Below are 15,172 nucleotides of genomic sequence, written 5' to 3'. Positions count from 1 at the left end.
TTGCGCATCAAGATGCGTGGGACCGAGTTTGCCGATAAAAATATATACAAAGTTATGCTTGGTATGGAACAAGCAGGCAGTAGCTGCTGAAGACTTCCCAACATCCTGCTTTTGGCTCGCCTCCAAAATACCAAAACAAAACAAAATTCAGTTGGCATCTCTGCAGATTGAAGCAAGTTTTCTTTTTGCAGCAATTGCTGAACAAACGTTTCGATACTGTGCCCCCGCCCCCGCCCCTGCTTTCTCCCCCGAATCATGCGTTGGAAGGATGGAAAAGATGTTCAAGGTCACGGGCAGGCTGTGAATGAACATTGCCCATCTCTGTCCTCTGTGGTTTTGCTGCACGGTGTCAACCAACAACGCAGAGCACAAGCCGAGGGCGATGGGTGCGTTTGCCCAGCGGGACCCGCAGCGGTGGGGTGGTTTCTCCAAAGGGGCTGAGCCGCAGGGGTCAACCCCGCTTGCGTCTCACTATGCTGGGGGACCACCCCGGGGAGGTGCAGCTTGCACAGCTGGGCTGAATTCAACCCCTTGTGCTTGCCATTCACAAAAAAACCCCATCTTCCTGCTGGTGATTCCATCCACGCGCTGCTCTCAAAGGCAGCGGGTGTTTCTGTGCAAGCACGGCAGCAACATGGGAGCTACAACGGCAGCAAAGTCAGCCTGGGAAAAAACCCAGAGCAGTGGCCTGAAATGAGGGACTTCAGGATTTGGCCTCCTATTTCTTGTGCTACACACCAACACCGTACATCTTCTGCATCTACGCACGTTGCAACTTGACCTTATGAGCATCGCTTTCAAATGCTTTATTTATTTCCCCAAGAACAGGCAGTTTTGTTTGCGAACACAAGGTGAAATCCTGACCTCGCTGAAAGCACTGAGAGTTTGCCACTGACTCCAGCAGACCCAGACGTTTACCCAGAGCTATAACCAGGTTACAGGTCTTGGCTCTTGCTTCAGTTCTTGGTTGGTGCTTGATGCTTTAAAGGAAGAGACCAAAAATCCTATAGCCCTTTCATGCATGCCCAATATTCCCAAATAACAAAAAAAGCAGCATCAGTCCCCTCCTGCCCTCTCTGGTAAGCAGTTACGGTCCTCGAAGCATGAAATTTGCTTGCCCTTATTGTAGCACATTTCTATCATGTCGTTACTGATCATAAAATTTACCCTGTGTTTTCTCAAAACCAGGCACCGCATTCATCCCTTCCTGAAGGCGTTCACAACGTGTGAATACAGGCATAATTTAAACAAACAATCTCTCTGGAAATCACCCCCCTGCTATTGCAAAGAGAAGCGCGCTCCCCTGGCTTTGGACAGCCAGATTTCAGAAATAGATGTATTTCTGTGATTTTTGACCTGACTAGCGCTGCAACGCCCTGACAGCAGCCCCCTTAAGCACCGCAATAGCTACTTTGCAACCAAGCCTTCCCATGTACCCAGAGGAGCTCTCTTTGTATAGTGTCTTAATCAGTACATAAAATGCTTTCAGTGAAATGCTGCCTTCTTCTGTTTATTTGTCACAACTGATGCTCTGGTGAACAGTAAATAGGAAATTTGTTGGCAAATCAGCACTACCAGCTTGGTTCATTAGGAAAGGCTGGAGTACAAACGAACGGCGTGCAAGTCCCTGTTGTGACTCGCACTGGACCCTCAGTCCTTGAAGCTCAGCAAATTGTACAAATCCTGAAGGCGCATAAATCTCTCCTAACCTGAACCTGGCAAAACTGAGACAGCACGTGTTTACGTAATTCTTCGCAATAAGGACCGGGTTATCAAAAGGACGTTGGCTGCTTAAATCAATGTATGCACAAGAAGAATTCGCCGTCAGTTTTGTTAAGAAAACCTCACATTTAAAATTGGGTCCGTTTTAGCTGTGCGTGCTGCTCCCCGCTCGCCTGCCTCGCCCCCAGCCCCGCTGCATTGCACAACGCTGGGTTTCATGTTTGCCACCAGACAGTTTGCAGTCAGCCTCACATGGAAAAGAAGGAAGTAACAGTGCCTACATTGCACATAACTGCAAGCAAACGCGTTTCCAAGAAACTATTAAGCAGTGTTCATTTGAAGTTTAAATGGGGAAAAAAAAAAAAAAGACAACCTTGGAAGAATTTTTCTTGGCTTCGAGCTTTTTATGAAATTCAGATTTTAAGTGAAATGTGTCCAGGCAACATCAGTAATGCAGCAAAGACAGGCTGCATACAGCGATGCGGTGTCTCGGGCTCTGACAGATGAAGCAGGGATCCAAGTCCCCCCCCCAGTGCCAGCCGCTCGTCGGTCGTCCCCCCCCGGACATCGTCCCCTTCCAGCAGGGCTGGCAGGAAGGAGCAGTGACCCGCAGGCCCCAGGGTGCAGCCTGGCACCTCAAGGCGCTCCCGCCCCGGGGCAGCGATCGCCAAGGGGCTGGCGGGCGCGTGGGCACACGTTCCCTCCTGCTGAGCCCGCAACGAGGCGGCACCGTCCATCCCAGGGACGTGCAGGCAGCTCCTGCCCGGGACGGCTGCCGGGCTCTGCCAACGCCTGCCCCAGCCCAAATGCCTTTCCCCAGCCAAAGGCTGCTCCATCGCCCCCCCCCCTCCCCCCCCGAGCCCCCTCCCCTGGCTGGGGTTGGCTTTGGCCCCAAATCACAGACGGCGTTAGGGTCAGCCCTGCGCTCAGCCAGCGGGGCTGGCCGGGGAGCGGGGTCCCAGGGCTGCGTGGGTCCCCGCGCCCAGGGCTGCTGGCAGGAGACTCGCCAGGACACTCGCCAGGACCCGGCGGCTCTGTATGAAACGGCTCCTTTGTGCCGGGCGGGTACACAAAGCCGGGCGCAGCACACAGCGGCAATTGTTCCTTTGGAGGTTTGCATGGACAAGGCCACTGTCCCCCAGCGGCTTCAGACACCCTTGATGTCAGAATAGATGAACAGGCGTCATTAAAGTAACCGCATTAGGCTTTTAAAATATACATCGCCGTAATTTATTTTTTAAACCGTTGCTCATTTTTAGCGGCAGGGAGATAAGGCTCCTCTGAAAAAAAGCTCTTTGCCCATCTAAACTCTCCCCATTACTGAGCAAATGGTTTGCAACAGCAAATTTATTCCGCAGCGTCTCCTGTGCTCTTTTTTGTTTGAAAAAGCCACAAACAGATTGTGATTTTCTCTAACAGATTCACCATCTGGGAAATTTTTCATGCAACTCCTTTCCTCACTGGGAGCAAGTTACTCAGAGGGGAATTCCCAGCAGAGCACAGACTCTGAAGGGATGGGTGGTTCATTTAATTAGCATGCATAATCCTGACGTCCTTACTCAGGCAAAACTCTCACCAGGGCCAATGGGAGACTTTTTTGTTTTAAAGAACCAGCTAAGGACTTTGGTATTTGTCTCTTGGTGTCACATACAGTATTTTCCATGCAGCAGAGAGCTGGCTTTTGGATGTAGTAGAGACTCTGATTTACTACAGTCTTGTGCATCCAAGGTCAGGATGCGGCCCTTCCAGCCTCCGTCACATGGGTGAGCGCTGGCAGGAGGAGAGCTCGCGGCGGAGGAACAACTCCCTTTCGCACACTTACCCAGTTGGGGGAACATCACACATTTTTGAAGCACGCTCTCCCCAGCCAGCGGAGTGTGGGGTGGAGGTCAGCGGGGGAAGAGGCTCTCCAACGCCCGACATGCACCAGCTCAGAAAAGTGTCACGTTCATACAGCCCTTGTGCAAGTTACACGGTCTTTTTTTTCCCCAGTAGATGAATTTATTGCTTGAGAAAGATGCGGGAGGTGCAGGGATGCTCCTTTCATCTACATTAACTTAAGGCTACTCCTATGGTAAATCAGCACGCAGACAAGCCTTGAAGTGCAGCACACACGCAGTCTTGGTTTCAAGCCACCCGAGCGGAGGGCTCAGAGCGGACCCCGACAGCCCAGCTCTGCTCTCACCGAAGCACAGTTTTGATAGCTGCACAAGCAGATCTTACACTAAACAATTTTCACTTGCTCATTACTGGACAAAACTTCGCTTTGAACTGACATTTTCTGGGCACGATGACTGCTTTGAAGCAGGGAGACAAAATTAGTGCAGAGAGTTGGCAGGTGAAGAAATGAGAGGGTTTGTTTTTTTTTTCCCCAGCAGCAGAGCTGTCCAGGAGCTATGGAAACCTTGTTTGGCTAAATAAAAACGCAAAAAGATAACAAGGCTTCATATTTTCCAGCAACATCTCCACTGGAACAGCATGCTATCTGTGTGTGCTAGAGGCTCCAGAACAGCCAAAGCCGTTCCTGAAAGTAAACGTGCCGTGTTATTTTCCACAACTGGTAGTAAATGCCGTCTCCTACCTCCCCAGGAGGGAAAGAAACAAAATTGGCAATTTATGAGAGCCCTGGGAAGAATGACAACGAGCTTTCAGCCAAGTAAGGCCCTTTAGGGTACAGGGCTGGTCTCTTCTCCAGTCTGTTCGCCGTGCCTTTTTGAGACTTACACCTGTAGGTCGGGTCAGAACCTGTCCCCAGCCTGCTTTTACGGAAAACGGCAATCCTGAGCCTAAAGCTGTACAGACACAAGCAAAAGGCTCAGCTTTTGGAGCACACCCTGGGAGCAAGCGGCGTTCGCTGGCACGGCACGGCGCGGCACCTGCCTTTGAGGAACCCCGAGGCGGGTCCCTGGGGACCCCTCGGGCTGGGGCACCGGGTCACTCGGCTTCCCAGCCTGGGCCAGTTGCACTGGCACCGCAAGGTGCCCGGGGCAGAAGCTCACTCTAGTAACTGGGCAAACAAGTTCCTCCCTAGGAGATGGCAAAGGCTCAAGAGATGTATTTAAAAAGAACATTAATAATAGAAAATGCACATTTATATAGTACGTTCCCGAGCCTTTTACTGTCATTGAGTCCGATACTCCGCAGCACTCAACCAGCTTTGCCATCTGCCATTGTGCTAATAGCACCTGCCACATTTTTGAGCATCGCTTACAGTTTCCTATGCAACACCAAACGTGAAAATATATCCACCCTTGCCCAAATCATTCTCTCTTTTGGAAACCTCCTTCCCCTTTCTTTCAAGTCCTCCACTGTGACTCTTCAGCTGTTAAGTTGGGATAACAGAAAGGAGCATCTCATACACGCATGGGGATGTGGGCTGCTCTATCCACACAAATATTTCTCCAGTTCACCTCCAGCTCGGTCTGCAATGGTCCTCTCCGTGCTGGTTCTCTGAAGCCTGCGCCTCCACTGGCTCCAACCTGGCCAGCCGCTGGAGAACGAATCCTGTCCAGCGTCTATTTTAGGATTTTGTGCTGCTGCACATCACTGTAGCATAAGAACAATAAGAATTATGAAGTCCATCATAGTAGGAACCACCACAACTGTGTCCTGAAACAACGCAGCTCTGTACTGCAAGCTCAGCTCCACGCAAGGAAAGGAGGAGAGACAGCACCTTCTAGCCATTAACTGATGTGCACCTCGATACGAAGTGACAGCTCCTTCAAATCACTCAAACGCCCATGGTGGGCAATACAGTCTGCTTACTAGAGCCTAAGCCGAGGAGCTGGAGGGCTGCGCTGTGCTCCTGGCTCTCCTCATCAGTCATTGTCGAAGGACCCTTCAAGGAGGTAAAAAGTGGCGTTTCACCCAACTCTCAGTGAGGCGTAAGCACAGAGGGCCTGACTCCCCTCTACCGTGCACTCGCTCTGCCTGTTTGCACCAGTGCAAAGAGAGGAGGAGGATCTAGGACATCCCCTCATCAGAACGATACCAGCATCGTACGACAAAATTCTTCCTTTTTCTTCACAAGCAATCAATCCATCAACATGTTAAAAAAAATAAGTTTAATGTAGGTGGCATGTTTCATACAGAATTTAACAGGCACCCAAAACACCAGCTGGTGTCATGTTCTGAAGAGTTAACAAGGTGAAACTCCAACACGTCAGTCTCGTTCGTACATTCACAGGCTGAACAACAGGCCGAGGCAGCTTTGCCACCGCACGTACCATCACCCCTGGTCTGAAGTCTGCGCAACACAGCCGGAGCCTCTGGACTGAGCACCTGGAAAGCTCTGGAGCGAGCAGGACTCACGGGGAAAGTCCTCCGGAGGGGTTGGCATGGGTCTGGGATGGACACACTCTCCCACATCAGTATTTCTACTATTTGTCCTAATTACTCTTGAGGCCATTTTTAACCCAGTAAGTATAATAGCAATATTTAAAGCCCAAACGTGGAAAGCAAAAGAAAAAAGACAAGACAGGGAACAAACCAGCTGCTCTCGCTGTTCAGGATGGAATCGGCATGAAGGAATGCTGAAATGAAAATTTCAAAAGATTTTAGAGTTACAGCCATCTATGTAGTAAGAAGGGAAGACTTAACGCATTTTGGAGTCTGATCCATCCCTCCCAGCATCGATGAATTTGGAAAGAGTAAAAAAATCTAAAAGAATATGAACTTCCCCAGTGGGGCACAGTTTGCAAGTACCTGCTCAACGTGAAATATTTCTGGCAAATATCATTATAAGCCACTTGTTTGACTCTTGGAAAGCAGAAAGTTCAGCTTCTCCCGTTTCCTTACTTCTTGTATTCTACGAAGTTTGGTTTCCCCCCCTTTAGTAAAAATGCCAGTTTTTTCAAATAAACTAAATGGGGGAAAAAACCCACCCAGCTTATTCTTTGCATATACTTAACATAACATTTATTCTGCCTCTTTCCCCCTCCCTCAGTTGTGGCTTGGCTCCCCTTAAGCTTGTAAGAAACTTTTAGAATCTCAGCTCCTTGAGAAAAAATATTTTGGCAAAGTAATCCTAAAAGCTTTCAAAAAAAAAATCTCAAATTTAAAAACACTGAATTTAAATTCCGAACCATTACCAAGATCTTACTTATTCTGCAATCTCCTGGGGACGTTGTGAGGTTTAATTAGCTCCAGCTGGAAAATGCTTTGAAGAGGAAAAGTGCCGTAAAGGTGCCAAATACTGCTCCACTCACGCAGCTCTAAAATGTTCAAATTATGACATCATAAAACAAATAATTTGAAAATTAATTCCTCTTCCTTGCCAGCATGACTTCAAAGGGACCTCACTTCCCCCACTACGCCGGTAGGATCCCACCACCCGAGCACTGCAAGGTGTCCAAATGCCGGTAAGGACCAAGAATGAGAGTGTTTGAAACTTCACAGTGCCTTCGAGGCCTCCGTCTCAATTATTTAATCTTGGGGCCGTCTATCTCTGTGTGCAATTGCAGACTTGAGATTCGGGGCACTCTGACAGCAGGTACTTGGCTACCTTTGTAAAAGAAGGATGGGGAATCACTTCCCACTGTCTGCTAAGCAGCTTAGCCCCAAGGTCTCTCTCGAGGAACATTTGGGCGTTTGGCAAACACGACTTTTTTGCGATTTGATAAGGACATGTACTTTTTCCTCGGTATGCACCACTGAACCTGGACGCAGAGGGCTGATGGGAAGTCTGTGCAGTAAAGCAGTGAACCGCAACGCAGAAGTCCTTGTTTGTTCAACTGCCGCTGCAGGAGTGTCGCAGAGCAGATTTGGACTGCTCAAAGAACCACCGCCAAAGGTAGCAGCAAAAGTGGTTTTATTGAAGTAAGACGTTGTAGAAGTGAGGTTTAACGAAGTCCGATGGCAAGGTTCAATCTATTATTTACTGCACAGAGGATATAATAAAGATTCAAAGTTACCAATACAAGATCTTAATGCCCTGCGATACAAGGTTATGCGCAGTCACTTACCAGAGATCTGCAGCTGGTAAGGGGTCTCTCAACCTCGATGAGTAACCTTGAAAGGCGTCCCAACCCAAGGGGAGATCTCCGCCATGCAGCCAGCTGCTTAGCAGGGAGAGCTCAAAAAAAGCTCACTCAGGCTGTCATATTTATGGAATAAAGCGGTTGGCTCGTGGTCAAATTACGTGTGATGGAAAAGGTAAGTATGAGACTCCTTGTACCCACAACCTCCTTTGTTCCTTGACCAAATTAGTCTTGGAAGAACCACCTGCTATTCATGTGTTAATCGCATGGTCGGTGTTCCGGTTTCCAAGCTCATATACATCAAAGCTCACCATGTCACCCTGTTCCTGTGTGGGTTTTCAAAGAACAAGCTGGAACTAGAGAAGTTCATGACCTGGTCACAGCCTAGACCTTTACTTCCTTTGGAGCCTGAACCAAACTACCGCAGGTTTTGGTCAAGCAGTCGAGCGTATCCGTCACAAAGAGCACCCACCAGCTCCAGCAGGCACGGGTGGGGAGCGCAGCAGCGCCCACACATACCACAAATCACCCTTTCCCTCATCATTAGGGAGTGCTGAAATACAGCCACCCCAAGGTGAAACAAGGACCTGCCAACCTCCTACCAGTCCCCATGCTGCGCCTCCTGCGAAGGGCGAGGGAGAGCTACTCTCGGCTGTGCCTCGCTGGGGTCCCGGCTGGTCTCTCAGCTCGCACCAGGGCTGTTTGCTGACCACCTGTGACATGTTTCCTGCGGAAATTCTTGAGCACAGCCACGCCAGGAGTCCCGCGGTCTGCACGCCAGAGCTGCAGTGCCCCATGCTGACAGCTATACCGGGGAGGAAAGCACCGGGCTGGGAATTACTGGGAATTCTCTCTGCCCACAGAGCAAGCTGTAGCTCAGACCTGCAGGACACCGAGGACCCGCAGTCCGGAGAGCGATCCCAGAACGAAGCTCTGGGGAGCTCTACAGTTAGGAGGAAACTTCCAGACACCAGTTTGTGACATATACCGACACTACATCTTTCCTGCAGAAACAGCCTTTGGCTCTCGCGGGGCTAATCTAAAGTTCACACCGCCACGGCCCATTATTTATTCAGCTCTGCGTGTTCAGCCTGCATTATCTGTTAACACTTGATAACGAGATAATTTCTGGGTTTGCTTTAGCTTTGGGCTTCAGACAGAAGCTTCTCTATTTTGCATCCATAAGCCTACAAATCGAAGTATGTCAGCAAAAGACTGCAATACTCACAAGCTGAAATATGAAGCATCCTTCCCTGTGTGCAAACTGGCTTTGTTCTCAGTCACATCCGTACCGCAGACCAAAGCGATCATAAAAGAACAGTCACGTATTTCCAGTCTTGCTTATTCCATTATGATCGACTCCAGTGATTTCAGGGGAGGAAAAACAAATGGTCTCCATCATTTTTACCAACTTGTTTTTAAACAGTTCTTTAAAGAACACGAAGAAAAAAGCAGTTTTCCATTATAGGGAAAAAACAACAAAAACAGAATAAAAATAAACTTTAAGCCAGCTTCTGGACTCGATAAAGAGTTACTTTGACTGACTGCGGAGGAACAGTCTGAGATCTTAGATCAAGACCAGTAAAACTGAGCTCAACGCTTAACTCCCTTCTTGAGCCGTTAGTAAAGCTCTCCAGCGACCCCACTCCCACCGCTGCAGAGGTAGGAGAACGTTTTCTGTAATCGCAGAGAACAATTATTGCCATTTCAGGTCGTACTCTGCTTTCAGTCTCTCCTAGGTAAGACAGTCTCATCTCACCATACTCTGTAAGACAGAAGTACCTCTGTGAGAAAACTGGAACTCATCAATTCGGGGAAAAGTAGAACCAAACACCAAGATCTAAACGCTAAGGACCATTGCAACGGGTTCCCCTTAATCACTCCAAAATGATAACATATTTGCCCTGACTGGGAATTTCAAGAGCACGATACCAAGCTCTGCTCCCTTCACTCCAGTGGATTTGTTCTGTTAGGGTAAGAGTCAATTACTCAGCACCAACTGCCTGAAAAGGACAAAGCCATTTGAAGCTGTACAGTTACGTTAAAGTGAACAGAACAGCGTAGTGGGTCAAAAGCACGTCTTGCACAAGTCTAAAAACAAAACAGAAAAAAAACCACCCCCAAAACCCCTACACTCTGTTGAGTTTGGCCCCGTATTCTTAGCAGGGAATATGCAAAATGCAAACTACAGAGAGAAAGGATAACACTGGTCAAGCAGGATACGTGTTACACGCCTGAGACATTAAGGAACATTTTTAGAAAAAGGGTGAAGATGGATTAAGGGTGTGGGGTGCAAAGTTATCTGGCTTCTGTCCTCCAGATAAATCACTGCCTTTTCCATGCCCACCGGAATACAGGAACAGCAGCAAGGTAGGCTCCTATGGACTAGAAGCAATTTGTAATAACTTGCACTGTGCAAAGGAAAAACACCCAGTCAAGTGTTGCACTTCGATAATCAAAATGGCACCTCAACCCTCAAAAAGATACAAATTCCAGAGACGAGTACGTTAATTTATCAATAAAAAGTAGCACTGATAAATAAATTAATTTATATAAAAAAGAAAAGAAGATTTTGACACATTTTGGGGTAGAAGAAAAGTCACCTTCTCAGCCCGCATGCGCTTGTTTTATTTACATATCCACAAATACCATGAAACACCATCCCAGCCCCCCCACTAGCAGCATGGTCACATGAATTCCGTAGATGAGCAGTTCATTCATGAGGCTGAAGTCTACCCGCCTTCGCCCCAGTAAGAGGAGTATGATGGAGAGTTTGTACTGGAAACGCAGAAAGATCCGGATGCCAAGGTACTGAAGGCAAAACAAGATAGAGAGTGCCACCCAGAGGATGGAGGTAAACAGGCTGCAGCTGAAGTACAGCAGGAAACGGATGAATCCATACATCCATCGGGATTTGAGATAGATGTCGAAATTGTTGTACTTGGTGCGCACCAAGTGAGTGGTCCGTACCGGGCCACAGGCCGAATGCAGGCAGGTCGTGTGGGGGCCGTGGAACGAACGGACCCGGCGGGGAATGGGGATTACAGGCATCAGGCACCCCACCGGTCACAGAGTCCCAGGGCAGGATTTACAGGGCACATATCAAATATCATCCATTAACACGGAAGAGATCCAACAGCCTGGGAACGCTAACTCTTTGCTGAATTTCCAGGAAGGAAGAGACCTGCAGGAAGGCAGAGAAGGAAAACACATTTAAGTAGCCCCAGCAGGAGGAGAGGCAGCATGGCAGACACTCTCCGGCGTGGCAGTTACGCACAACTGCTTTGCAAAACTCAACTTCTTGGCTTAAAACAACTTTGCTTTGCTTCTTTGCTTACTGTTTACCAGGCAGACATATAGAAATACAGTTCTGTTTCCATCATGACCAAGTCAGATTCCAAACAGCTCCCCAGCAGCATGCAGTATCAGCACTAGCCATAGCCTTTTATAAGCTTTACAGTGTTAACGCAGGAAAGATGAGAACTGTGTTCTGGAATTATCCTGGCTAATTCACAGGTCCTTCTTAATCAAAGAGCCGTCCTGCAACAGTCCACCCACGCGAGTAGTAATATTAATGTATGTGTTTGCATTGGATCGTATTTCTTTTAAAGGAAAAAAAACCCAAGTTCTCCAAGTGCTTTTGCAAGTGAATTCTACCGACCAGACACAGCGGTGATTCTAGATTTCTGCTCATTTCAAAACTTGGCAAAGCTTCACCAAATAAACAAACTGAAAATAATGGAAGGTCTTGCAAGAACAATGAGGCAATCGTGTTTTTCACACTCTACAGGATGTACCTCCCCTTGCTCAGCCGAGCCTTGCGGTCTCAGTGTCATTGCGCCCAATGGCAAGGCAGCCTTTCAAAGACATCTCCTAGTTTATTTCTCCCTTTGGGACCTGCAGATAAGTGAAATATCTTGATCTTCTGGAGTGTTTAGGATTTATAATCTTAACATCCTTTCACACACCCATTGTTGTTATGTGAGTGATGAGCAGTAGCCTGTTCGCTGCTCTCTGCTTCACCCCAGGCTTACGATGTGCCAAATTCCGGGAATTATGAAATGACAATGCACTCATCAGATAATGCTAGAAAACAACAGGGACTTCCCCGGCCTCCTCGCACACCCAGGCGTTCAGACCTGGGCAGATCTTCCCTTTGCTGAACCAGAAACCATATTACTCTTAAAATTAAAAGTAAAGTAATTTAAAAGTTACTTCAAGAATTTTTTATTTTGCTACTAACAAAACTAGTCGCAGGGTAAATTATAAAGCTGCGGGAAATTGTACTTTGATATCAAAAGCCTCCCCTGATACAATGTGCATCGCTGGGTAAGTCTCTTCACTGCTTCCTGCCTCAAATTACATGTCAATGGAAACTGCAGTTCTGATCCCTTCTGCTTGGCCCCAGGTTCTAACTCCTTTTCGCCGTTACAGAAATTTGCAGGCAATCCGTTGGCTCTACATGAATCAGGGGCTAATAAAAAGGAGCATGGGTTAACTTATGATTAAGGAATTTAGGAAGTCGAGGTCTGTTCTCAATTATCAGAGACAGTCTCATAATTTTAAAGTGCCTCTTTGCCATAATTTCCTGTCTGTAGAAAGGAAATACTGAGCAGCTCGGAAGCGTGTTACAAGAATGTATTTTGCAAGACATATAAATTGGTCAGACATTAAAGCAACACTACTTAAAACCAACGTAGTCTTGTGCCTGGAGCATGCAACCCAACATGCTTCCCACATGCTGCACATACGCTGCTCAGTGTTTGTTTTCAGAGGTATTTCTGGAGTATTAAATTAGCAAGGTAGGTTAAAATTCACATACTCTGATTCAGAGCATTCCATATCCGACGACGCAGTCTCTCCTCACAACCTCTTTCACCAGGACACCAAGGACAGCTTATCATTTTCCAGCAAGCTCTTACATAGCTACTTAATCTGAGTCCCTGAGCAGCCACGGGGAAATCAGCGTGCACGCTATTAGAGCGCTCACCAAGAGGGACGGAGCACAAACCCCGCTTGCATAAGCTGTAGTTTGCGGGGGCAAACTCGACGCGCTGGCGGAGCCCCGTTTTAGAAGGGGCGTTTTGATTCTGCCAAAACCTTCAACAGATGAATCCAAGAGAACCGCTCAAACGGCTCAGCTGCAGAGACTTACTCTGGGAACAGCAGCAGCTTGTTCCCATTCACTGCGCCCACCGCATGAACAGCCTTTGGCAGGTTCACGCTCTTTAGATAAACTCAACTATCAACTATCAACACCGGAACAGCCACGAGCAGGGGGACGTTGTGAGAATAAAATAAACTTTCTGAAATATTACATTTTTAACGGTGCCGCCATCCACTCAGCAGAAGGTCGGTAATCCGCTGCCGTTTCTGGATGCCGCTTAATTCTTGTAACAGAAAAGTGAAGTTTTCCTGCGACACCTGGCCTTCTAGGAGGAGTGAAAGAAACTGCTAAGGTGCTTCATAGACTCACAACATTCTACACATGAGTTGATCTAAAAGATAAAACGAGAGAGTAAGTTTCAATTTGCTCATTTTGTGTGTTAAAAAGTTCAGAATTACTAGGCCCCTCCCCAAGCGTGAATTTTTAATCTCATAAAGATTCTAAAAAAAAAGTCACACGCTCAGTAATGTATGTATTACAGCTTACTGATACGTGCTGGAAAGAATCGGCTAGCTTGTGCTCAATGCCACACACAAAGACAGGAAAGAGAAAATCACGGATAAAGAACTCCTGTCAGCCACCTCCTGCCACAGAACCATCACCGTCCACCCAGGGCGTACGAAACGCGATGCAGAGGGCACGCACAGCCAGCGTTTTTCCAAACAGAATGTGGAAGAGCCAGCCCCCAAACCTGTATGTTGGCACACGACGCCTAGAAGCGTTTGGACACCCATGCCTCAAGATCATTTTTGGGGGGGGCCTTTCTGTTTTAAAGCACACCGCTGTGAGGCTGGAAAGCTGCGTCGGTCTCTTCTGGGCATCATCCTACAGCTCAAAGGAGTTCAACTCTAAGGCCCAGGCACCTCGACGTCAGCCATGCTGCCGCTGCCCCAAGCACCACATTAACGATGGCCTCATCAGGAAGTTAAAAATCTGGATAACTATTCACTTTGGTGAGTTTTTCACTCCCGCTCCTTTAAAAATGGAGCGTATGACGAGAAAGCTACCGAAACACAGCGCTGCTTCTCTTCATCTATCGCCCATTCCAGGCAAGGCCTGCTGCTGCTCAGGGGACTCGTGATTCGTGGAGCAGGAGGGACGACAGAAAGACCGCAACGTTCACTGACGACAGGACCATCAGTCAGGACCAGCGGGACCAGCGTGTTCCGGAAGGAGCCAAACGAGGTTAGGGACAATGACAAATAAAGGTTAGTGCTGATAAACGAAGGCAGGGGCTGCCGGAAGGAGGGGAAGTTCGAACTCCTCCTACATCCTACCAGATCCTAAATTACACCGCATCGACCTGGGAAAGGAACTGAAGGCAGGGAGCTCAGCCGGGACTTCCCCCTGGCCTGCGCGGTCGAAAGTACGGCCCAGACGGCGCCGAGCCCCGCCGACCGGGCGGGCAGCGACAGCCCCGCGCGGCCACCGGGGGCACGGCTGCGACTCACCTCAGGGAACCCAGAGCCCCGCCGGGAGGCAGCGCCGGGGGGCGAGGGGGGGGGGGGGAGACAGGGCGGCCGGGCGCGGGGCCCCCGGGCCTAGCCCGCGCCGCCACGCGAGGCCCAGACCGGCAGGCGCGGGGCCGCGGCCCACGGCCCCCCGCGGACGATGACCGACCGCTGTCGCACCCGCCGGGCCCAGCGCACCCGCCGCCCCTCGCTGCGGGCCCCAGCGCAGAAGGGGCCTGGGGCGGAGCTGCCCGCCACAGCAGGGCGAGGCCCGGGCGGCCGCCACCGCCGCCGCCGCCTCCCCCCGGCCCCAGCCCCGGGGCCGGGGCGTCGCCCCGCACTCACCGTCCTGCCCATGGCTCCCCGCCGGGCGGCGGCCGCCGAGGCCAGGCGCCCCGGGCCCGGGCTGATGGAAGGCCCGGGCCTACGGGCGAGCGCCGCAATGCGCATGTGCAGGAGGGCAGCGGCGCTCCGGTTCCGGCCGGTGGCGGCGACGGCGGCGGCGGTCAGGGAGCGGCCGCGGCGGCGCGCGACGATGGCGTCATCGCGCCGCGCCGCCCCCGCCGGCCGGAAGCGGGAGGGCGCCGCGTCGCCCGGGCAACGCGGAGGCGGCGGGGCGGGGGGGCGAGGAGAGCGGCCCGCGCCCGGGGCTGCCGGCTGGGCGGCCAGCCCGGCGGGCCCGGCTCTGCCGGGGGGTCCCGCCTCCGGCGTGCGGGGCCAGGCAGGGGTGGCAGACGAGCCTCGCAGAGGCAGACGGGAGCCGGGAAGGTCGTTTCCAACGGAAACCGGGCCGGCGGCCGACACGGCTGAAGGGATCGTGGGGTGCCGGCTTGGTTCGTCGCCACGCGCGGGGG

General features: G+C 50.3%; 1 protein-coding gene across 3 annotated transcripts; it reads right to left on the bottom strand.

The window, feature by feature from the left end:
- Positions 1-10,280: 10,280 nt before the first annotated feature.
- TMEM250 (transmembrane protein 250) lies at positions 10,281-14,798 on the bottom strand. Of its 3 annotated transcripts, XM_076355481.1 has the most exons (4): positions 14,664-14,798; positions 13,875-13,989; positions 13,019-13,198; positions 10,281-10,884 (listed from the first exon to the last, which is right to left on the bottom strand). In XM_076355481.1, exon 4 carries the CDS (start codon positions 10,749-10,751, stop codon positions 10,332-10,334), a length of 420 nt encoding a protein of 139 aa, XP_076211596.1. In that variant the 5' UTR covers positions 10,752-10,884; positions 13,019-13,198; positions 13,875-13,989; positions 14,664-14,798; the 3' UTR covers positions 10,281-10,331. The 3 variants fall into 3 exon arrangements, with proteins under 3 accessions (XP_076211596.1, XP_076211595.1, XP_076211597.1); XM_076355480.1 differs by lacking the exon at positions 13,875-13,989; XM_076355482.1 differs by lacking the exon at positions 13,875-13,989 and having other exon boundaries at positions 13,019-13,132.
- Between the last annotated feature and the right edge of the window lie 374 nt (positions 14,799-15,172).

This window comes from Aptenodytes patagonicus, chromosome 18 (assembly GCF_965638725.1).
Source record: "Aptenodytes patagonicus chromosome 18, bAptPat1.pri.cur, whole genome shotgun sequence".
NCBI lineage: Eukaryota > Metazoa > Chordata > Aves > Sphenisciformes > Spheniscidae > Aptenodytes > Aptenodytes patagonicus.
This window is presented reverse-complemented; position numbering and strand designations above follow the sequence as displayed.

Coding starts and splice junctions, on each gene's coding strand:
- TMEM250 (XM_076355481.1), bottom strand. CDS start 10,751: ATGCCTGTAATCCCCATTCCCCGCCGGGTCCGTTCGTTCCACGGCCCC.